At 39.1% G+C, this 26,081-nt stretch overlaps 1 protein-coding gene and 1 long non-coding RNA gene across 7 annotated transcripts; one reads left to right on the top strand and one right to left on the bottom strand.

The window, feature by feature from the left end:
* The first annotated feature begins 395 nt into the window (after positions 1–395).
* Positions 396–1,127, top strand: LOC104111533 (metallothionein-like protein 4B). Its single transcript, XM_009621245.4, has 2 exons — positions 396–662; positions 756–1,127. The coding sequence occupies exons 1-2, from the start codon at positions 580–582 to the stop codon at positions 922–924; spliced, it is 252 nt and encodes an 83-aa protein (XP_009619540.1). The 5' UTR covers positions 396–579; the 3' UTR covers positions 925–1,127.
* Positions 1,128–4,167: 3,040 nt separating this feature from the next.
* LOC104093738 (uncharacterized) lies at positions 4,168–24,853 on the bottom strand. Of its 6 annotated transcripts, none has more exons than XR_011411404.1 (5): positions 24,621–24,853; positions 24,439–24,497; positions 20,597–23,069; positions 18,742–18,829; positions 11,197–11,432 (listed from the first exon to the last, which is right to left on the bottom strand). It is a non-coding gene; the product is annotated as an uncharacterized lncRNA (long non-coding RNA). The 6 variants fall into 6 exon arrangements; XR_004506400.2 differs by lacking the exons at positions 11,197–11,432; positions 18,742–18,829 and having other exon boundaries at positions 20,499–20,726; positions 20,824–20,883; positions 21,115–23,069; XR_011411405.1 differs by lacking the exons at positions 11,197–11,432; positions 18,742–18,829 and adding an exon at positions 4,168–4,183.
* Positions 24,854–26,081: the final 1,228 nt, after the last annotated feature.

Below are 26,081 nucleotides of genomic sequence, written 5' to 3'. Positions count from 1 at the left end.
AATATTATGAACCCATAAATATTTTATTCCTTAAATTTTTAGAATCATATATTTCAAAAAATAAACTCCTTATCAAGTCAAACTATATAATCTAAATTGAAAGTTTGGGAGCAGGAATATTTGAAAGGAAAAGGGAAACGTTGGAAGAGGAGTGACGCCTAACTTAATAGTAGAGAGCACATGCATGGCAAGAGAAATTAGAGGAGTTAGAACTTAGAAGCGCGGGGCTTGACACGTAACAGCCAGGCGTCAATCGGGAAGCGATATATAGTGTCCTAGAATCCTGCACACTGCAGCCACCTGGAGGCTGGATCTGGTTCTTCTGTAGCTAATACCAAATTTAAGGGCACGCCGTCTCTATCTACTCACCAACTATATATATATCGTCTATCTCATTTAAGATAAACATATTTGTCTAGGTCAGAGCTATCCTCTCGCGCTCCTTATTTTGTTGCACTTTTCTTGTTGCATGCAGTTTACACTTCACCGTAATATCTGAGTTTTTTGCCCATATATAGCAGGCAGCTTCCCATATCCCCCCTTAATACTAATTAAGTAGTATCCGCCTCCGCCTGAGATATGGCTGACCTAAGAGGAAGTGCTGCTATTTGCGATGAAAGGTGTGGCTGTCCTTCTCCCTGCCCCGGTGGCATTGCTTGCAGGTATATTTTATACTACTCGATCGATCTCTAATAGGAATAGTTCTATTCACTCACTGATTGAAATATACTCCATATATATATATATATATGCAGGTGTGTGTCAGGGGGTGATGCGAACATGGAGCACAAGAGGTGCTCTTGTGGAGAACACTGTGGGTGCAATCCGTGCACATGTTCCAAGAGTGAGGGCACCACTGCCGCTACTGGCAAGGTTCAATGCAAGTGCGGCACTGGCTGCACCTGCGTCAAGTGTGCTGCTTAAACTAGCCTAATAATGATCACTTTGGCCTAGCTCCTAGTAGTTAGGATCCTTCCTGTACAAGTGCATGCATGCTTCCGGCTCTTGTTTGTTAGGAGTTTCTTCTTCCTTACATAGATCTATGTATGGTGTGTGTACATATACATAGTACTGCCTCATCCATTAATAAAAATAAATAAATAAATAAGCATGCACTTCCGGGGATAGGATACCTGCTCCACCTCGCTCTACTAGTTTCTCGTGCGCCATGTAATTAAGCTAAATTAAGAATTCTGTGCGAATCAGAAGCGCAAAACAGGCTGTGCTTAGAAGGCCGTGTCTTAATTTGCGGACGACTAATGAGTGTTCATAGGTTCTCTTTTTGGGTACTACTAAAAAATTTTGTTTTTTTTGAAACTTTTGGTTATTTTTACGGTGGCAGTTTTCAAGATTCTTGCAGTACTACTAATAGTAAGTTAATTTGTTTATAGCGTAGGATACGCTATATATCTTTTTCCACTTCGTATATACATCAGCACTAGGATCTCAAGTTGTCAGTTTTTATAAGAAAGAAAAAATTTCCATTCTGTGCGCAAGGCTACCAGGTCGCATCATGATAACCCGTCAGTGGAGGTTGCATTATAGTCGTGTGTATATATATACTAGATAAAACAGGTTGAGCAGTGTGCTTATTTTTTTCAAGTGTTCCGGCGTCACCCAAATAGTGCTCCATCTCTAGCTATGAAATTGGATTATCATATCCAGTAGGGTTTTCATCCATCATATAAATAGTATGTATGATAGTACAATATATCTGCAAAAGAGGACGTAAAACACTCTAAAATGCTACTGCTATCCGGATAACCATAGGTAATGATTACAACTAAATACTATTGATGTAACAGCTACAAGAATATAGGAAATTTGTATTTTTAGCACAAACACATTTAACCCATTATTCCCTTTCGAGAATCAGCTACAGTGCCCATCTCAGTTGCCGCTCTCGTTATATCCGAAACACCCATCAGTAAATTTAGATATGTGATGAAGAAATACAGATATGAGAGCACTACTCTGAACTATTCAATCGTTAGTACACCAATAAATCACCGTCAGTAATTTGGACACAGTACAAACAAGAAAAGATAAAAGATAAACAGGTGCTTAGGTAAGTCAACTTTCAACTATCTAATTTTAATAATAATTATTAAAAAAAATTAAGTAAATAATTATCTTAACCTTATACATTCTCCTAGTACAAATCATGAGTTTTTAAAAATAGAGTATACAAAGCGAAAATAAAATAAATACATAATTTGTCTGAATAGTACATAAATAAAGCTTCTATAAAATTTAAGGCTACCCTGAATAAGGGGCAGTTACACCAGGAACGCAGGTACATCTTTAAGTACCGCAACCATCGAGCACAGCAACAACAGTAGTCAATATCTGCACATTCGCTTATATATAAAATAAAGAGAAATTCAAAATAAGTTATATGCTCGTGACCCACAACAACTAATAGGGCCAACATTTTAGAACTACTATTTTGATTTTTGTAACTACATACTTTCCTGAAATAAGAAAGCCTGAAGGTGACTTAACTACTTTTTGTTCATTTTTTCTAGTCTGCCAGGCACGGGCTGGTATGTCCTTTCAGTTCTGGTCTGGGGAAGGCCGATCAAAGAAAGGACTCCTATACTGCCTGGTGTTGATTCGGCAATTTGCGTCTAGTGGGGAGCTTTGTGTAAAAGTGTAGTATTAGTACAACCGACCCCATGTACTGAGTAAGTAACAAACTTAGCCGTAGGTTGAAAGTAGTGACGAGCTTCTATCAAGGTCGGGTCCAAAACTAATAGTCCACAACAATCCATAACATAAAGCAAATAATATCATAAGTAACTCAGGGATAAAATACTCACCCAAATAATGATTTTAAAAAATAGTAGTTCTTTCTTTCAAATACATTAGTGAAAATTCAAATCGTTTGTCGAAGTTGCCAATAATATGAATAGTTTGAAAACAATAAATTTCTCCAAAAATCTTCTCAATAATAAATAATATGTTTCGTTTTCCTTCCGGATAACACGTGTAAAATAAATGCATCACTATACCCATCTGTCAAAATGTGCGAGAAATCATGAATGATGTGATGTTGTACAGCATGAGGAAAAAAATACATCTCTATGCATGTATGTCATGTGTGCATGCAAATACGATGCAATTCAGTGATAAAATCATAAACAGTCCCTCGGGCAGAACATCACTCAAATACAGCCCCTCGGGCAGAACATCACTCAAATACAGCCCCTCGGGCAGAACATCACTCAAATACAGCCCCTCGGGCAAACCACACAGTCACTCGTGTCACTCGTGCATACCTCACAATCACTCTTGCCACTCAGGCATACCTCACAATCACTCTTGCCACTCGGGCATACCTCACAATCACTCATGCCTCCCAGTCACTCAGCACTCGGCACTCGCACTCAGTAGGTACCTGCGCTCACTAGGGGTGTGTACAGACTCCAAAGGGGCTCCTTCAGCCCAAGCGCTATAATCTGCACGGACAACTCACGTGCGATAATAATAAAGTATGCTGCAGGCAGGCAGCCCCGATCCACACGCATCCTCACAATCAGGCCCTCGGCCGATATCAAACATGTTGCGGCGTGCAGCCCGATCCCATAAATATGTAACATGCTGCGCCGTGCAGCCCGATCCCATAAATACGTAACATAAATCAAGCCCTCGGCCTCACTCAGTCATAAACCTCTCAAGCCACTCGGGCATTACAGTAAAACAGGGCATTCGGCCCAAAATATTTATATGCATCAAAATAGAGTCATAAAACTGAGTTATGATATGCAATGAAATTAATATGACTAAGTATGAATTTTTAATTTAACACAATAATTCACAGCAATATGACCTCTAAGGGTCCCTATAATACTGGCACATAGCCTCAACATAATTTTTAATATACTTTTCAGCTCAATTTATGTAACACATTAAACCGCATGGAAAGTGCCAAGATTATTTAACTATAAAATTCCACAGAAACAATAATGTCATAATTTTTATAGTGCATGCCCACACGCCCATCACCTAGCATGTGCGTCACCTCCCAAAATTCACAAAATACATATATTCAGGGTTCATACCCTCAACTCCAAGATTAGAAGAGTTACTTACCTCGAACAAGCCGAATCCAATGTCGAGCAAGCTAAACAATGCTCCAAAAATACCATAATGCGCGTATCAACTCCCGAACAGCTCGAATCTACCACTATTAATTTGATTCAGTCCACACAACTTATAGGAAATAATTGCATATCAAAATGCTAATATTTTTCACAAAATTCGAAATTACGCCCCAAAAATCACATGTGGGGCCCACATCTCGAAATCCGAAGAAACTCACAAAATACGACAACCCATCCAATTACAAGTTCAACCATACTAATTTCACTCAAATCCGACTCCAAATCGGTATTCAAACTTGAAAAATTCGTTTTGTGACATTAGAAAATTTCCTTCTAGTTCTCTTGAAGATTCAATAATCTTACACCAAAAATTAAAATTAATTCATGGAATATAATCACGAGGGAGTTAAGAACACTTATCCCAAGTTGTGTGGAAAATTTCCTCTCCAAAATCGCCCAAGCCGTGCTCCAAAATCCGAAAATGAGAAAAATTCTCGGAACCCTTGTTTTAAATACTGCCCAGGCATTTCCGCACCTGTGGTGCCTGGGCTCGCACCTGCGCATCCGCTTTGCGCACCAGGCCAGCCCCAGTCTGCATCTGCGCCAACACCTTCGCACCTGCGGCCTCGCAGATGCGGCAAATTCCTCGCACCTGCGAGCACTGCCCAGTCCCACTCTTGGTCGCTTCTGCGACTGATCTCGCGCACATGCGGCTTCGCACCTACGATCAAAAGCTTCACAGGTGCGATCACACCAGTAGGCAGTAGTTCCAGAAATGTTTCAAGTTGAATTTGATCTGTCAACCATCCGAAACTCACCCGAACCACTCGGGACTCCGTCCAAATACACCAAGTCCTAAAACACACCACGGACCTACTCGAGGCCTCAAATCACATCAAACAACCTCAAAAATACGAACTACACACGGATTCAAGCCTAATAAATTTTGAAATTTCCAAATTCTACAAACGACGCCGAAACCTATCAAATGACAAAAATGCTACACAAAACATGAAAGAACATAACCATTACGCAATCGATCATGCAATACCCAAATACTCATCACGCTCAAATTCCACTATAAAGCTCAAATAGAACCGCACCATCTGTGCACATAACCAATGAATCACAACTCCTTGTAACATAAAGGAGTAACTCACAGATCATCTCAAAATACGAATAAGCTCAACATCAACCGAATGACACATCCCTCAACAATAACAGTGTGGAGCCAATCATTCAGGCTCGGTGTAGAATACACATATTAATTGCGCCTACCAATGGACCGCCAAATCAACTCAGGTTACCCACAAATAGATAAAAATTCTTTCGAGAATCCGTAATGACTGAATCATAACACATTCTATCATCTGGCTAGCTCCACCCACAACTTCACAGTCCACAACCATGAAACAATCCGCTTTTGAGAACTCCCAATCTCCAAATCCATAGAACACGCGAATCACCATATTTGATTCCATCTCCACCGCCTGAATGTCTAACACCTCTCTCATACACGATCATCCCATGAGAAATACTTTAAAAATTCTTCCGTTCCACTTGACAAAATTTGAATATCAGCAGTCTATCAACCATGTGAGTACCGCAATACTAATTTATACATCCGTAAAACAAAAATACAATGCGCCTTCTGAAGTCCGCCCCCTTGTCATACAACACCAAGTAGTAATAGTATTCATCTAGACATCGAAAACTGTTCATGCCTCTAAGAATTTATGACCTCCCTTTCAAGGCTAAATCGTGACCTTGCACACGCCAACCTTAATCCCACACAACTCACCGCATCTATCATGCCATCATTTGAAGAAAAAAAATACGAGAACCTCATAATCATTTTGAGTCACAAGTAAAATACATATCTAATCAGCCAAAAGCCTTCCATTTGATCCAGTCCGGTATAAAATCACAATACTCAACATGCTCCTCAGGTCGGTAGGAAAATACCCGTCTCAAGCCGTGGTAGAAAACCTCGAGAATGCTTTGGAATCCATTTGCACATAATCAGGCCATCAGAGTTGAATCTCTCTAAATCAACCAAGCCATGCAGGTCGCCAAGCCCAGGTGTATTGGCACAAATCACCTGTAGAAAACCCCCACATCATAAGCACTCAAAGAACCGATCATATCCATTACCATACTGATCCAACTTACTACCAAATTGTCCTATTTCTCCAAGTCTCTTCCGAATTTGTCTTGAAATTGATACTTTTCCTTGCTAAAACACCACGATCTTTAACCACAACTCACCCCACTCGGGCATACCACACAATCACTCTTGCCACTCGGGCATACATCACAATCACTCTTGCCACTCGGGTATACCTCACAATCACTCATGCCTCCAAGTCAGTCGACACTCGGCACCTGCGAGCACTGCCCAGTCCCACTCTTGGCCGCTTCTGCGACTGATTTCGCGCACATGCGGCTTCGCACCTGCGGTCAAAAGCTTCGCAGGTGCGATCACACTAGTAGGCAGTAGTTCCAGAAATGTTTCAAGTTGAATTTGATCCGTCAACTATCTGAAACTCACCCGAGCCACTCGGGAACCCGTTCAAATACACCAACAAGTCCTAAAACACACCACGGACCTACTCGAGGCCTCAAATCACATCAAACAACCTCAAAAATACGAACTACACACGTATCCAAGTCTAAGAAATTTTGAAATTTTCAAATTCTACAAACGACACCGAAACTTATCAAATCACGTCTGATTGACTTCAAACTTTGCACACAAGTCACATTTCACATTACAGACCTATTCAAATTTCCATAATCGGATTCCGACCTCGGTATCAAAAAGTCAACCCCCCGGTCAAACTTTCCAAAAATTCAACTTTCGGGAATTCAAGCCAAATTCCACTACGGACCTCCAAATAATTTTCCGGACACGCTCCTAAGTCCAAAATCACCATATGGAGCTATTGGAATCATCAAAATTTGAATCCGAGGTCGTTTACACCTAAGTCCGCATCCGTTCACTATTTTAACTTAAGCTTTAAACCTTGGAACTAAGTGTTCTAATTCCTTCAAAAACCTCATTGGACCCGAACCAATTACCCCGGCAATTTACACAACAACCGTAAGTACAATTCGAGCAGTAAAGGGGGGAGCGGGGTTGTAATACTCAAAACGACCGACCGGGTCGTTACATCCCCCCCCCCCCCCAATTAAACATACGTTCGTCCTCGAACGTGCCAAGAGTTATTTCCAAGCCATCAAATCAGTATTCTATCTTACCACACACGTACCCGGGGGTGAACCCACGTCACCCTATTCCATATAGGCTTGACTACACAATGCAACTGAAAATCATTAATTTAACCTTAGCCCATAAACCTTTGGAATTAAATTTCCAACCTTTAGAATTTTTTTCAAGACACGAATCTTACATTTACAAACTGTATGAGTCCAAACAAGTTGCATCGAGCTATAACTATAACCACGGATATAATCAACCAACATATTACACAACTCGCATGCTCGCAGCACCATTCCTGATCGCAGTGACTCCTCCAAAACCAATCGCATACTAGTATTAAGCCCATATCGAGCCAAACCTCATCCCCAAACCCTTCGTACACTGTTGATAATAAAAGAAACACGCGAAATTTCATGACCACTTACCAGATCAACAAGTCACGAAACTCTCTCGCCCCAACCAGAACCATAATCGCTTTCTGAGCCGACTTTCAATATCATCCTTACGAACATACCGTAATCGAACTTGATAGTACCCATTCTAGGTCCAATGACCTTATATTATTAAACACAACTATTCCACGGACATGCCGCACCAATATAACTCAGAGCCACAGCCCATGCCATCCGTGCACCAATATGCAACAATTCAAATGTACTCAGTCATGAAAATGACTCAAATGAGAGAACTGCCTCGCAAGATTAACAAGTACCGCCACAACGAAACGCAGAAAATTCAGCATACACCGTAGAACCATCACCCGATTCTAACTCAAGGTTCATACCTTAACATAGCTCCGCTGTAATAGGTGTCTCCATCCAAACGTTGGTCCATATTATATACCCCGAGCCACCCTGCTCAAAATCAATAACCACGGAGAGGCAAATAACAAAAATGCGACACAAAACCTCAAAGAACAGAACCATTACGTAATTGATCATGCAATACCCAAATACTCATCAAGCTCAGATTCCACTATAAAGCTCAAATAGAACCGCACCATCCGTGCACATAACCAATGAATCACAACTCCTCGTAACATAAAGGAGTAACTCACAGATCATCTCAAAACACGAATAAGCTCAACATCAACCGAATGACACATCCCTCAACAATAGCAGTATGGAGCCAACTATTCCAATTCGGTGTAGAATACACATCTTAATTGGGCATACCAATGGACCGCCAAATCAACTCGGGTTACTCATAAATAGATAAAAATTCTTTCAAAAATTCGTAATGACTGAATCATAACACATTCTATCATCTAGCTAGCTCGGCCACAACTTCACAGTCTACAACCATGAAATAATCCGCTCCTGAGAACTCTCAATCTCCAAATCCATAGAACACGTGAATCACCATATTTGATTCCATCTCCACCGCCCGAATATCTAACGCCTCTCTCATACACGATCATCCCACGAGAAATACTTTATAAATTCTTCCGTGCCACTTGACAAAATTTGAATATCAGCAGTCTATCAACCATGTGAGTACCGCAATACTAATTTATACATCCGTAAGTCAAAAATACAATGCGTCTTCTGAAGTCGGCCCCTTTCTCATACGACACCAAGTAGTAATAGTATTCATCTAGACATCGAAAACTGTTCATGCCTCTAAGAATTTATGACCTCCCTTTCAAGGCTAAACCGTGACCTTGCACACGCCAACCTTAATCCCACACAACTCACCGCATCTATCATGCCATCATTTGAAGAAAAAAAAAATACAAGAACCTCATAATCATTCTGAGTCACAAGTAAAATACATATCTGATCAGCCAGAAGCCTTCCATTTGATCCCGTCCGGTATAAAATCACAATACTCAACATACTACTCAGGCCGGTAGGAAAATACCCGTCTCAAATCGTGGTAGAAAACCTCGAGAATGCTTTGGAATCCATTTACATATAATCAGGCTATCAGAGTTGAATCTCTCTAAATCAACCAAGCCACGTAGGTCTCCAAGCCCAGGTGTATTGGCACAAAGCACCTGTAGAAAAAAAAATACATCATAAGCACTCAAAAAATCGATCATATCCATTACCATACTGATCTAACTTACTACCAAGTTGTCCTATTTCTCCAAGTCCCTTCCGAATTTGTCTTGAAATTGATACTTCTCCTTGCTAAAACATCACGATCTTTAACCACAACTCACCCCACAAACCTAGCATAGAACCACAACGCCCTACGGCCCATAAGCAACTGCATTCTTCTTAAGCCCCTTCAAAACTACCACAACTGTGACACTCACGTTGAGAATACCTTATGTGAATTTGAAAATGTTCTTCTTACCTTCCTTACACAAAAATGTAGAATCCATACACAAGTCCGGAAACATTCTCAATTGCTATATATAATTCTCAAACCCACTAAAATTTTCTCGGGAGTCACCCACTTTGCTCACATCTAATTGCACCGCCCAAATGGGTCAAAAGACACGTGCTACATTAGCACAACAAAACTCAAAGAAGTAACTCTACTATAATACCCCCAATAAAATTCATACTCCGTGCGCACTACGTCATTCACCAATAACAACTCACTCAACCCACGAATTTCATATACTCATGCGTGCAATATAATCCTTAACCAGGAATTTTCATATTTGAGTCATCCTCGATCTCAACTTCTGCAAGTCATAGCTAACCCACAAGTATGCCTCAGACCAAAATTAAAATTTAACACCTAACCATGAAATCAAATTGTCAATAGCACACTCTCCTACTTGGCTCAAAGCCATAAATTTAAAAATTAGATAACTCGCAATATCCATACTCTATTACTGTCATAATACCGCAGTCGGTTCAACGAAAAATCTTTCTCAAGCTCATACAACGCCAACCATAAAATACCTCAATCATCCACTAAGCTCGCATTTATTCTCTTGACACTCAAGTCAACTTTATCAGCCAGATTCAAATTCAAATCTCCACCCATACACCTCGTCGGCAGAAAAGAAACTCTTTACTCACATCATAAGGAATACACATACGTAGATTACTCCGCAGGGGATAATCCACCTGCTTAGCCTCAATCTGGTATCTTGTTATACCCTTTCGCATTCACAATTACTATGCAATCACTTAGTCTATCTGAGTCCAAACTCATTAACCAGACGTGAGAATTTAGTTTTACCCCAAAATTTAACAATGTGAAAGATCCTTCAAAACATTCATACTGGAGACTGTACGCCACATCAATTCGAAAATCAAGCACCCAATGGCCTTTCCTTTACATTTCAAGGAAACACTTCTCGTCATATTCAAATCGTCTTAACACATCCCGCATTTATATCATACTCATCACAAAGCCATTCTGCCGCTCATCGAGCCACAACTTCCCCTCATAGGGATATTACCGGACACATGAGTCCAAATGTACAGGTTACAACTGAAGCTGTCGAGCCTAAGTTGCGGTCTAAACCTAGCCTCAAGTCCTCTATACTGGCTCATCACCAAAACACAGAATACACATCTTAAACCTCGTTCATAAAATCACAAGCCGGCGATGCACAGTTGATACCGAGCGCTCATGTGTGCATACGAATACGTTGAAGGAATTCAAAGAGTTATGTCTCAAGCTGAATCAATCTCGCACGATAAGGAAAGAAATATGGGAAGTATATATCCTAAATGCCATGTAGCCTCTCGAAGATAAGTATGGACGTTATCATACCGATCTGCAAGACTCTACTAGACACTTGCTCATGACTTGTAGAACCTATAAACCTATAGCTCTGATATCACCTTGTCACGACCCAAAATCAAACGAGTCGTGATGGCACCTAACCCAACCCGCTAGGTAAGCCAACTTTCAACTATCCAATTCCAATAACAATTATTAAAGAAATTTAAGTAAATAATTATCTTAACCTTATACATTCTCCAAGAACTGGTAGTACAAATCATGAGCTTCTAAGAATAAAGTATTCAAAGGGAAAATAAAATAAATACATAATCTGTCTGAATAGTACATAAACATAACTTTTATAAAATCTAAGGCTACCATGAACAAGGGGCAGCTACAGCAGGAACGCATGTATATCTTCAAGTCTCGCAACCATCGAGCACAGCAACAACAACAGCCAATATCTGCACGCAATGTGCAGAAGTGTAGTATCAGTACAACCGACCCCATGTACTGAGTAAGTAACAAACCTAGCCGTAGGTTGAAAGTAGTGATGAGATTCTACCAAGGTCGAGTCCAAAACCAACAGTCCACAATAATCCATAACAACATAAAGCAAATAAAACTAGAAGTAACTCGAGGATAAAATACTCAGCCAAATAATGATTTAAAAAAATAGTAGTTATTTCTTTCAAATACATCAGTGGAAACCCAAATCGTTTGCCGAAGTTGCCAATAATATAAATAGTTTGAAAACATTGTATTTCTCCAAAAATCTTCTCAATAATAATTAATATGTTTCATTTTCCTTCCGGATAACCCGTGTAAAACAAATGCATCACTATGTCCATCTGTCAAAATATGAGAGAAATCATGAATGATGTGATGTTGTACAGCATGAGGGAAAAAAATACATATCTATGCATGTATGTCATGTGTGCATGCCAATGCGATGCAATTCAGTGATAAAATCATAAACAGCCCCTCGGACAGAACATCACTCATATAAAGCCCCTCGGGCAAACCTCACAGTCACTCGTGCCACTCGGACATACCTCACAATCACTCGTGCCACTCGGACATACCTCACAATCACTCATGCCTCCAAGTCAGTCGGCACTCGCACTCAGTAGGTACATGCGCTCACTAGGGGTGTGTACAGACCCTGGAGGGGCTCCTTCAGCCCAAGCGCTATAATCTGCACGGACAACTCACATGCTGCACGGACAACTCACGTGCTATAATAATAAAGTATGCTACAGGCGGGCAGCCCCGATCCACACTCATCCTCACAATCAGGCCCTCGGCCGATATCAAACATGTTGTGGCGTGCAGCCCGATCCCATAAATATGTAACATGCTGCGGCGTGCAGCCCTATCCCATAAATATGTAACATAAATCAGACACTCGACCTCACTCAGTCATAAACCTCTCAAACCACTCGGGCATTTCAGTAAAGCAGGGCATTCGGCCCAAAACATTTATATGCATCAAAATAGAGTCATAAAACTGAGTTATGATATGCAATGAAATTAATATGACTCAGTATGAATTTTAAATTTAACATAATAATTCACAGCAATAGGACCTCTGAGGGTCCCTATAATACTGGCACATAGCTTCAACATGATTTTTAATATGCTTTTCAGCTCAATTTCTTTAACACATAAAACCGCATGGAAAATGCCAAGATTATTTAACTATAAAATTTCACAAAAACAATTATGTCACAATTTATATAGTGCACGCCCATACGCCTGTCACCTAGCATGTGCGTCACCTCCCAAAATTCACTAAATACAAATATTCAGGGCTCATACCCTCAACTCCAAGATTAGAAGAGTTACTTACCTCGAACAAGCCGAATCCAATGTCGAGCAAGTTAAACAATGCTCTAGAAATCCCATATTGCGCGTATCAACTCCCGAACGGCTCGAATGTACCACAATTAATTTGATTCAGTCCACACAATTCATAGGAATTAATTCTATATCAAAATGCTAATATTTTCCACAAAATCCGAAATTACGCCCCAAAATTTACCTATGGGGCCCACATCTCGAAATCCGATGAAACTCACAAAATACGACAACTCATCCAATTACAAGTTCAATCATACTAATTTCACTCAAATCCGACTCCAAATCGGTATTCAAACTTGAAAAAATCATTTTGAGACATTAGAGAAATTTCTTTCTATTTCTCTTGAAGATTCAATAATCTTACACCAAAAATTAAGATTAATTCATGGAATATAATCACAAGGGAGTTAAGAACACTTACCCCAAGTTGTGTGGAAAATTTTCTCTCCAAAATCGCCCAAACCGTGCTACAAAATTCGAAAATGAGAAAAATTCTTGGAACCCTCGTTTAAAACACTGCCCAGGCATTTCCGCACCTGCGGTGCCTGGGTTCGCACCTACGCATCCGCTTTTGCGGACAAAAATGCGCGCCTGCGGAAACAGCCAGCCTCCCAAAACCTCACATCTGCGGGCTCGCAGATGCGCGAACCTTCGCACCTGCGTTCGCCCAAGGCCAACCCCAGTCCGCATCTGCGCCAACACCTTCACACCTGCGGCCTCGCAGAGGCGGCAAATTCCCCGCACCTGCGAGCACTGCCCAGTCCCACTCTTGGCCGCTTCTGCGACTGATCTTGCGCACATGCGGCTTCGCACCTGCGATCAAAAGCTTCGCAAGTGCGATCACACCAGTAGGCAGCAGTTCGAGAAATGTTTCAAGTTGAATTTGATCCGTCAACTATCCGAAACTCACCCGAGCCAGTCGGGAACCCGTCCAAATACACCACCAACTCCTAAAACACACCATGGACCTACTCGAGGCCTCAAATCACATCAAACAACCTCAAAAATATGAACTACACACGGATTCAAGCCTAATAAATTTTGAAATTTTTAAATTCTACAAACGACAGCGAAACCTATCAAATCACGTCCGATTGACTTCAAATTTTGCACACAAGTCACATTTCACATTACGTACCTATTCAAATTTCCAGAATCGGATTCCGACCCCGATAACAAAAAGTCAACCCCCGGTCAAACTTCCCAAATATTCAACTTTCGGGAATTCAAGCCAAATTCCACTACGGACCTCCAAATAATTTTTCGGACACGCTCCTAAGTCCAAAATTACCATACGGAGCTATTGGAATCATCAAAATTCGAATTCGAGGTCGTTTACACCTAAGTCCGTATCCGATCACTATTTTAACTTAAGCTTTAAACATTGGAACTAAGTGTTCCAATTCCTTCAAAAACCTCACTGGACCCGAACCAATTACCCCGACAATTTACACAACAACTGTAAAGTACAATTCGAGCAGTAAAGGAGGAAGCGAGGTTGTAATACTCAAAACGACTAGTCGGGTCATTACATTCCCCCCCTCCCTCTCCCCCCACTTAAACATACGTTCGTCCTCGAACGTGCCAAGAGTTGTTTCCAAGCCATCAAATCACTGTTCCATCTTACCACACACGTATCCGGGGGTGAACCCATGTCACTCTATTCCATATAGGCTTGACTACACAATGCAATTGAAAATCATTAATTTAACCTTAGCCCATAAACCTTTGGAATTAAATTTCCAACCTTTAGAATTTCTTTCAAGACACGAATCCTACATTTACACACTGTATGAGTCCGAACAAGTTGCATCGAGCTATAACTATAACCACGGATATAATCAACCAACATATTACACAACTCGCATGCTCGCAGCACCATTCCTAATCGCAGTGACTACTCCAAAACCAACCGCATACTAGTATTAAACCTATATCGAGCCAAACCTCATCCCCAAAACCTTCGTACACTGTTGATAATAAAAGAAACACGCGAAATTTCATGACCACTTACCAGATCAACAAGTCACGGAACTCTCTCACCCCAACCAGAACCATAATCGCTTTCTGAGCCGACTTTCAATATCATCCTTCCGAACATACCGGAATCGAACCTGATAGTACCCATTCTAGGTCCAATGACTTTATATTACTAAACACAACTATTCCACGGACATGCCGCGCCAATATAACTCAGAGCCACAGCCCATGCCATCCGTGTACCAATATGCAACAATTCAAATGTACTCAGTCACGAAAATGACTCAAATGAGAGAACTGCCTCGCAAGATTAACAAGTATCGCCACAACAAAACGCTGAAAATTCATCATACACCGTAGAACCATCAACCGATTCTAACACAAGGTTCATACCTTAACATAGCTCCGCTGTAATAGGTGTCTCCATCCAAACGTTGGTCCATATTATATACCCCGAGCCACCCTGCTCAAAATCAATAACCACGGAGAGGCAAATAACAAAAATGCGACACAAAACCTCAAAGAACAGAACCATTACGTAATTGATCATGCAATACCCAAATACTCATCAAGCTCAGATTCCACTATAAAGCTCAAATAGAACCGCACCATCCGTGCACATAACCAATGAATCACAACTCCTCGTAACATAAAGGAGTAACTCACAGATCATCTCAAAACACGAATAAGCTCAACATCAACCGAATGACACATCCCTCAACAATAGCAGTATGGAGCCAACTATTCCAATTCGGTGTAGAATACACATCTTAATTGGGCATACCAATGGACCGCCAAATCAACTCGGGTTACTCATAAATAGATAAAAATTCTTTCAAAAATTCGTAATGACTGAATCATAACACATTCTATCATCTAGCTAGCTCGGCCACAACTTCACAGTCTACAACCATGAAATAATCCGCTCCTGAGAACTCTCAATCTCCAAATCCATAGAACACGCGAATCACCATATTTGATTCCATCTCCACCGCCCGAATATCTAACGCCTCTCTCATACACGATCATCCCACGAGAAATACTTTATAAATTCTTCCGTGCCACTTGACAAAATTTGAATATCAGCAGTCTATCAACCATGTGAGTACCGCAATACTAATTTATACATCCGTAAGTCAAAAATACAATGCGTCTTCTGAAGTCGGCCCCTTTCTCATACGACACCAAGTAGTAATAGTATTCATCTAGACATCGAAAACTGTTCATGCCTCTAAGAATTTATGACCTCCCTTTCAAGGCTAAACCGTGACCTTGCACACGCCAACCTTAATCCCACACAACTCACCGCATCTATCATGCCATCATTTGAAGAAAAAAAATACGGAACCTCATAATCATTCTGAGTCACAATACTCAACATGCTACTCAAGTCGGTAGGAAAATACCCGTCTCAAACCGTGGTAGAAAACCTCGAGAATGCTTTGGAATCCATTTGCACATAATCAGGCCATCAGAGTTGAATCTCTCTAAATCAACCAAGCCATGCAGGTCGCCAAGCCCAGGTGTATTGGCACAAAGCACCTGTAGAAAAAAAAAATACATCATAAGCACTCAAAGAACCGATCATATCCATTACCATACAGATCCAATCTACTACCAAGTTGTCCTATTTCTCCAAGTCCCTTCCGAATTTGTCTTGAAATTGATACTTCTCCTTACTAAAATATCACGATCTTTAACCACAACTCACCCCCACAAACCTAGCATAGAACCACAACGCCCTACGGCCCATAAGCAACTGTATTCTTCTTAAGCCCCTTCAAAAATACCACAACTGTGACACTCACTTTAAGAATACCTTATGTGAATTTGAAATTGTTCTTCTTACCTTCCTTACACAAAAATATAGAATCCATACACAAGTCCGAAAACATTCTCAATTGCTATATATAATTCTCAAACCCACTGAAATTTTTTCAGGAGTCACCCACTTTGCTCACATCTAATTGCACCGCCCAAATGGGTCAAAAGATACGTGCCCCATTAGTACAACAAAACTCAAAGAAGTAACTCTACTCTAATATCCCCAATCAAATTCATACTCCGTGCGCACTACGTCATTCACCAATAACAACTCACTCATCCCACGAATTTCATATACTCATGCGTGCAATATAATCCTTAACCATGAATTTTCTTATTTGAGTCATCCTCGATCTCAACTTCTGCAAGTCATAGCTAACCCACAAGTATGCCTCAGACCAAAATTAAAATTTAACACCTAAACATGAAATCAAATTGTCAATAGCAGACTCCCCCACTTGGCTCAAAGCCATAAATTTAAACACTAGATAACTCGCAATATCCATACTCTATTACTGTCATAATACCGCAGTCGGTTCAACGAAAAATCTTTCTCAAGCTCATACAACGCCAACCATAAAATACCTCAATCATCCACTAAGCTCGCATTTATTCTCTTGACACTCAAGTCAACTTTATCAGCCAGATTCAAATTCAAATCTCCACCCATACACCTCGTCGGCAGAAAAGAAACTCTTTACTCACATCATAAGGAATACACATACGTAGATTACTCCGCAGGGGATAATCCACCTGCTTAGCCTCAATCTGGTATCTTGTTATACCCTTTCGCATTCACAATTACTATGCAATCACTTAGTCTATCTGAGTCCAAACTCATTAACCAGACGTGAGAATTTAGTTTTACCCCAAAATTTAACAATGTGAAAGATCCTTCAAAACATTCATACTGGAGACTGTACGCCACATCAATTCGAAAATCAAGCACCCAATGGCCTTTCCTTTACATTTCAAGGAAACACTTCTCGTCATATTCAAATCGTCTTAACACATCCCGCATTTATATCATACTCATCACAAAGCCATTCTGCCGCTCATCGAGCCACAACTTCCCCTCATAGGGATATTACCGGACACATGAGTCCAAATGTACAGGTTACAACTGAAGCTGTCGAGCCTAAGTTGCGGTCTAAACCTAGCCTCAAGTCCTCTAGACTGGCCCATCACCAAAACACAGAATACACATCTTAAACCTCGTTCATATACAGCCCCTCGGACAAACCTCACAGTCACTCGTGCCACTCGGGCATACCTCATAATCACTCTTGCCACTCGGGCATACCTCACAATCAATCTTGCCACTCGGGCATACCTCACAATCACTCATGCCTCCCAGTCACTCAGCACTCGGCACTCGCACTCAGTAGGTACCTGCGCTCACTGGGGTGTGTACAGACTCCGGAGGGGCTCCTTCAGCCCAAACGCTATAATCTGCACGGACAACTCACGTGATACACGGACAACTCACGTGCTATAATAATAAAGTATGGTGTAAGCGGGCAACACTAATCCACACACATCCTCACAATCAGGCCCTCGGCCGATATCAAACATGTTGCGGCATGCAGCCCGATCCCATAAATATGTAACATGCTGCGGCGTGCAGCCTGATCCCATAAATATGTAACATAAATCAGGCCTTCGACCTCACTCAGTCATAAACCTCTCAAGCCAATCGGGCATTTCAGTAAAACAGGGCATTCGGCCCAAAATATTTATATGCATCAAAATAGAGTCATAAAACTTAGTTATGATATGCAATGAAATGAATATGAATGAGTATGAATTTTCAATTTAACACAATAATTCACAGCAATATGACCTCTGAGGGTCCCAATAATACTGGAACATAGCCTCAACATGATTTTTAATATACTTTTGAGCTCAATTTCTTTAACACATAAAATCGCATGGAAAATGCCAATATTATTTAACTATAAAATTTCACAGAAACAATTATGTCACAATTTCTATAGTGCACGCGCACACGCCCGTCACCTATCATGTGCGTCACCTCCCAAAATTCACAAAATACATATATTCAGGGTTCATACCCTCAACTCCAAGATTAGAAGAGTTACTTACCTCGAACAAGCCGAATCCAATGTCGAGCAAGATAAACAATGCTCCAGAAATCCCACAATGCGCGTATCAACTCCCGAACGGCTCGAATCTACCACAATTAATTTGATTCAGTCCACACAATTCATAGGAATTAACTCCATATCAAAATGCTAATATTTTCCACAAAATCCGAAATTACGCCCCAAAAATCACATGTGGGGCCCACGTCTCGAAATCCGACGAAACTCACAAAATACGACAATCCATCCAATTACAAGTTCAACCATACTAATTTCACTCAAATCCAACTACGAATCGGTATTCAAACTTGAAAAATTCGTTTTGTGACATTAGAGAAATTTCCTTCTATTTCTCTTGAAGATTCAATAATCTTACACCATAAATTAAGATTTATTCATGAAATATAATCACAAGGGAGTTAAGAACACTTACCCCAAGTTGTGTGAAAAATTTCCTCTACAAAATCGCCCAAACCGTGCTCCAAATTTCGAAAATGAGAAAAATTCTCGGAACCCTCGTTTTAAACACTGCCCAGGCATTTTCGCACCTGCGGTGCCTAGGCTCGCACCTACGCATCCGCTTTTGCGGACAAAAATGCGCGCCTGTGGAAACATCCAGCCTCCCAAAACCTCGCATTTGCGGATCTTTTCTCGCATCTACGGGCTCGCAGATGCGCAGATGCGCAAACATCTTCGCACTTGCGTTCGCCCCAAGCCAGCCCCAGTCCGCATATGTGCCAACACCTTCGCACCTGCGGCCTCGCAGATGCAGCAAATTCCTCGCACCTGCGAGCACTGCCCAGTCCCACTCTTGGCCGCTTATGCGACTGATCTCGCGCACATGCTGCTTCGCACCTACGATCAAAAGCTTCGCAGGTGCGATCACACCAGTAGGCAGCAGTTCCAGAAATGTTTCAAGTTGAATTTGATCCGTCAACCATCCGAAACTCACCCGAGCCACTCGAGACCCAGTCCAAATACACCAACAAGTCCTAAAACACACCACGTACCTACTCGAGGCCTCAAATAACATCAAACAATCTCAAAAATACGAAGTACACACGGATTCAAGCCTAATAAATTTTAAAATTTTCAAATTCTACAAACGACGCCGAAACCTATCAAATCACGTCCGATTGACTTCAAATTTTGCACACAAGTCACATTTCACATTACAGACCTATTTAAATTTCCAAAATCAGATTCCGACCCCGATATCAAAAATTCAACCCCCGGTCAAACTTCCCAAAAATTCTTTCGGCAATTCAAGCCAAATTTCACTACGGACCTCCAAATAATTTTCCGGGCACGCTCCTAAGTTCAAAATCACCATACAAGGCTATTGGAATCATCAAAATTCGAATCTGAGGTCGTTTACACCTAAGTCCGCATCTGGTCACTATTTTAACTTAAAGTTTTAAACCTTGGAACTATGTGTTCCAATTCCTTCAAAAACCTCACTGGACCCGACCAATTACCCCGGCAATTTACACAATTGTAAAGTACAATTCGAGCAGTAAAGGGGGAAGCGGGGTTGTAATACTCAAACGACCGGCCAGGTCGTTACAGCTTACCAATATATTATCTTCAAGCCAGTAACTATTATGTCATCTCCACATGTAATTGCATATCCAAACATGAAATAGGTGTATAATTGGTTGCATCTGCTGGTTTATAATATTTTACCAGTGTAATTCCCCATCTTCAACAGTACGAAGAGGCAAATTACCTTGAGTAATGACATAAAATGCAATAGGATAAGGAAGTCACAACTGACAAACCTTCATCATAAGAGAATTTAACAGAATAATTCACTGTCTCTGAATAAAGACAATCAATTGCACCATAACAACTACCTTATCATAAGTTATCATCACATGCCTTGAAAAGTCTTTAGAGATGTATAAAATGATGTTTTGGTACATTCTAGCAGTTGTTTGAACCGGTTGGACTACTCCATCTCTCCCTTGCTCAATTCAACACTAACTGCCAAATAAAAACAATGTTATTATCCAAAATAACTTTCCAGTTAGCAAAATGACCATCGATGGCGGGTCAGCGCGTGGTGACCAGCAAGTCTCACCTTCGTCAACTCCTTTGGCAACTACTGTCACAACCTCTTTCAGTAGTTCCATCATTACCTCTGTAGTGCAAACGATAAACCCGAAATATAGATAAAAAATGACCACCGCAAATTTCTTCAGGACCAAATAGTTTGAAGCAGAAGGGGAAAAATAAAAATAATACAGTATAAATTGAACTCACCCAAAAGTGGTCAAACAAAAATTTGGCAACAACATACACAATCTCAAACTGATAAAAAGAAGAGCTTGGTAACACATACAGGCTTTTAAGACACATAAAACAAGTTTACCTGAGTGGATTTCAGCACCTCTTCAAATGCATATTTGTTTTGTTCCTTTTGTCATCTTGGTGAATACTTCAAACTCAACTAAAAGCTACTGGGCATATTAAAATTAAATACAAATTTCCAAGCCAAGCGAAAATATCACAACAGTAACCAATCTCCTAATAAGTAAAGCATGGTATTAACTGTCAAAGTCAGACGTATCAAATGAAGAGAAAATATTTAAAGGAAATTTAGAAGTTTACAAACAGTGTAAACATTAATTGGCAGGCCTTATTTGAGGAGCCCTGAACAATAATGAAGCGCCTCCTAAATATTATGTGATTCATATTAAGAAAAAATTAGAAGTCTAACTAATTACATGGGATACCTAAATATACAATTTTATTTTACAGTATTTCCGGTAAAGAGTCTCTCTGCCTGCAGTCAAGCTAACCAAAATAAAGATCAGCGATTCATCCAAAAGAAATGAAACTGTTGAATTACCCTGTGTGACAAAGAGGTCACATTAGATTCCCAGTTTCCACAAGCATGGATCCAAACTGTTTCAGTAACTTCTTTTGTATGTAAAAAAGAAAACTTCTCTTTGTTTCTCTCTTATAGTGTACCTCCATATTTTGAAGAGCTTCGAAAAATTACTATTGTCAAATTTTATCAGTAGAGACAAAGACGCATCTAGAATCATAAGAAAAACAAAAATAACTGGAGAAAAGAAACAAAAAGAACAAGCAAAAAGCTCACCTCAAATCATTAATGAACGGTGAAAGAAAATCAAATATCGATAGGCACAGAAAATCGAAGCAACAACTGAAGAACACAAAGATAAAAAACTTGGCGGATGGAGATTTAACGCGTTTTGGCATTGAGAGAAAGTAATACTTCAGTCTCTATGTAATGCTCAAAGCTAGTTTTTACAACATAATCTTTGCCAAAATGGAACCATAAAATAATACCTGAGAATAGAGAAAGCAGTGAGATGAAAAAGAAATATAATAGAAAGCCTACTTCGAATAAATTTCTCAAACACCTACGTTACAAAATCTCTTGGCATGTTAAAGTTTGTGTGCCCAAAAGCCCGAAGACCTCATAAGAAAACACAAATTTCTAACATGTCATCGAAGATAAAACAGATGATAGAAGAAACAAATAATAAAAAGAAGAATATCCACCAGAAAATAATAATCCAGAGAGAACTCCAGTAGCAATATTAGGAACAAAGGAGCAAGAGGAGAACTGTTTGGAGATAGAGAACTTTGAGAAATCTTAGATCGATAAGATAAACGAAACAGTCACTCCCCATCTGATGAAAATGGACTCAACACATTAGCCAAGCAATACAGAGAATTATCAATATTGAATAGCATTAGCAACAGATGTAAATAATCGTGTTTCTATGCATACAATTTTATCATAAATTGTATAGTTCTCACTCAGGAAGGAAAAAATCACTGGGAGAAATAAAAGCACTTACAAATTGGTCATATATCTGCGAATTCCTGATAAATTTTTTATAGCTGATAAATTGTTTAATTTCTACCATTCATTTGTGCGACCCAAGTATCAGATGATCATGTAAAACAACAAATAGATAACTTTACAGTTTAAAGACGTGCATTTTTTCACAAAGCTTTTCTTTGAAAGATAATAAAGTATAAAAGAAGAAAAAATTAGGAACCAGAGAACTAATATACGATGCTCATTGACTCAAGTTGCAGGATTTTGCAAGAGACAATTAAAAGAAAGCTAAGAGAGTAGGAATAGGTGCTATAATGGAGCACTATTTTGTTCTATGATTGAATTGAATTCAAACTTCGGGAGTTACCTCATGTTTCCAGTGGAAGAAAAAATCAGCACAAAAAGATTCAAGATTCGGACCAGTGGCGGACCTAGAATTTCAAGTCAATGGGTGCTCGAGCAATCACCCTTCTCTGTGTGGGTCTGTCTTAGCCGCAACCCGTAACCTGTGAAAAGAAAGAAGAACCATACTTCTTAAAAAGTGGTTGTCATTTTACATTTAAAGATAAATTCATCATTTTCTTGTATTACTCTAGCTAAATATGAATCTTCTGAATAATTGTACATCAGTCAGTGCATGGACATAAATAAATAAGTTCCAAATGAATAGATTACTTCTAAACCATTCTCCGGCGAAGTGTTTTAGCACCTTTGTGAATCCTCTTAACCCCATGCACCAGAAGACTATCCAATGCTATGGGTGCTTAATGAACGATTTATATCATATTGTATTAAAATATCAATTCAATTATATATACTCATTAGCAGTTTGATGGGTGCTTCAGGAGCCACTCTTCTATATGTGGGTCCGCCATTAGGTAGGAGTGATAAACGCTAGAAATAAAGTGATAAAACATGTCTGTTCAAATATTTACTTAGCACATCATTCATACTAAGTTCTAATGCAAGGAACATCTTACACAGGTAAAGATCAGAATCTCTACATAAGTTTTTATCATAATTCCCATTGTTCTTAACAGAATGTTTTGAAGAAACCTTGCCAATAACAGCTACTAACTCTCTATCATACTGGTCATGCTATGGTGATAACTTATTAGTGAAGTTTACTTTGAGATATCATAAACTTATATAGATCTATTCTTATTACATATTTCAGAATTGGCTAAATAGTTTGCTGTATTTTTATTTTTGCAATAGATATCTGCAACTTGTTTATACCGTCTCACTTTGCTTAATTTTACACAAAGACTCCCTTTTTTTTTAATCCAGTGTATTTAGTTTATCAACTTGATTGTAGCTTTTTGCGTAAGTTACCAATTTTTTATCAGGGGTGAATTATCTATCTATCTATCAATATCCAACTTGCAGAGACTCTACTTTACACTTAACCCCTAATGGAAGCTTTCATAGCCTTGTCATATTAAAGATCATAAATTTTAGAAGTTTTTTCACGACACGAATGTTATGACCGGTTAATGATTACAAGTATCAAAAGTTTTTCGTTATTTTTTAAACACCCCAAGTTAAAGAGAGGGCATAGTTCGTCCGTGTATTTTCTTTTCATATAGAAATCCAAAGCAGGTCCAACCAGCCTGTTCTCTTCCCAAGTGAAGCAACAAATTAAACCCAAAGATAATAAGAAAATCTTATGGAAATCCTAATTCATTGAAGAATTTTCTCAAACACTTACAGAGCAACAGAAAGCAGCAATGGGAACACAAAATTCAAATAATAGAAAATTGCAAAAGATAATACTCCGTAGTATTGGAAATATGTGATAAAGGAAATCAGAATCAAAGGGGCCCAAATAATGCAAACTAAATTAAAAGAAAACAGTGGTAAGAGAACGCTCACCTGAAGAAACTGTAAAATCTATAAACCGTAAAATTGAGAACAAAGAGGACCTGTAAAATCTAGAGAGAGAACAGACGTTTTAGAGGGAGATGTTACTTTTCAGAAAGTGTTAAGAATGGACTGCACGTGTTGTCCTACCAAAATATGAGTCACCCTAGAAATCCTGAAATGGGCAAACTTACCTCAAACAGATTGTTGGTATAAAGGGTTTTGAAACTGGGAAACTGACAGAGCGTGGAGCTTTTCTGATATTGCTGATACAGACAACTGGGTGTTAACCTTTGGAAAAAAGAGAACCTAGCAACCTGCATCTGCCAAAGAGCTGTCTGCCTTGGTTCCGATAAGAACAAGAAGAGTGAGAAGACAGAAGCCAAAGAAGAGCTCGTAGAGAGCGGTGATTGCCGGGTTTCCCAAACTGGTCGATATAATCCCAGCGAAGTTAAATTAAAAATTAGATGAAAAGACAATATTACCCTTGAACTGTGAGGCAGACAATATTACCCTTATAAATGACATATGTATGACCCTTACTATTATAATTAATTAATTCTTTGCCTTCTAGTTTGATTGGTAGCTTTCTTTTATTAAGTATAAGAATTTATTTCATGTTAAAAATAATTAATTTTTAATTGAGTACTTAAGTTATTTATCACTATTTGAGTCAATTATCATCAATATATCTTGGTAAATGATAGATTTCTCAAAGAGCAACTGATTTGAAAATGTACTCGCCGGAATATGCCTTTGGTAGTGTATGTCTCATATTTAAGAAAAAACCGACAAAAAAATGAAAAATCCGAAAAACCGACAAAAACCAAATCAATAAAAAATCGACTTAATTGGTTTGGTTTGGTTCCAATATTTAAAAAGGCGACTTACTTGGTTTGATTTTTTTTAAGGGAAAAACCGAACCATAACACCCCTAGTCAGCTGACTGAGAGAAACTTTTTATTTTTTTATTTTTATTTTTTCGGGTGAGCAAAAGCAAATTGCGTATTTATTTAATCTATAAAATACTGTAGGAATTGCCTCCAACAATTAGAAAATCCAAAGTAAGCCTCTACATTTTGAATAATCTACTATTTAATTTCTTCGTTTTGGAAAGAGCTTTCTTTATCTAACCAAGCGACTAACCATGCACCCAGATGTTGTGATTTTTGGAAGCAAATGTTTATGACTAAAACTGAATTACTTGCAATTGATAGATTCTGAAATGACTATGTCAATGCTATCCTAAAATGAGTGAAAATATGGAATTCATATTAAAATTAAAATTAAATTTATTCTTTCAACCAATTTCCCAAGATATCATGTTTTAGTTTTCCATGTGTTTCTATCATCAGTTCTAATTTAAATAGGGACTTTTTAGAAGTAATTTTGGCTTGATTAAACAAAAAAATAATTTAATAAATTATATTATTCTTTAATATTTTAAAAGATATACTTTACAAAAATACTCAATTTATTATGAGTTTTTAAGTTATATTGTATTTTCTTTCATAAAACACATTTATAAATGATTTTTTTGTCAATCATAACAAAAGGTTTCTTTTTTACTATTACGTTTTCAAGATAATATGGACAATGCTTTAATGTTACTTTGATTTCTGCACTAATTTGAAATGTAATAGCTTGCTAATCAA

This window comes from Nicotiana tomentosiformis, chromosome 1, assembly GCF_000390325.3.
Source record: "Nicotiana tomentosiformis chromosome 1, ASM39032v3, whole genome shotgun sequence".
Lineage (NCBI taxonomy): Eukaryota > Viridiplantae > Streptophyta > Magnoliopsida > Solanales > Solanaceae > Nicotiana > Nicotiana tomentosiformis.
Note: the sequence above shows the minus strand (reverse complement) of the source record. Positions and strands in the feature narration are given on the sequence as shown.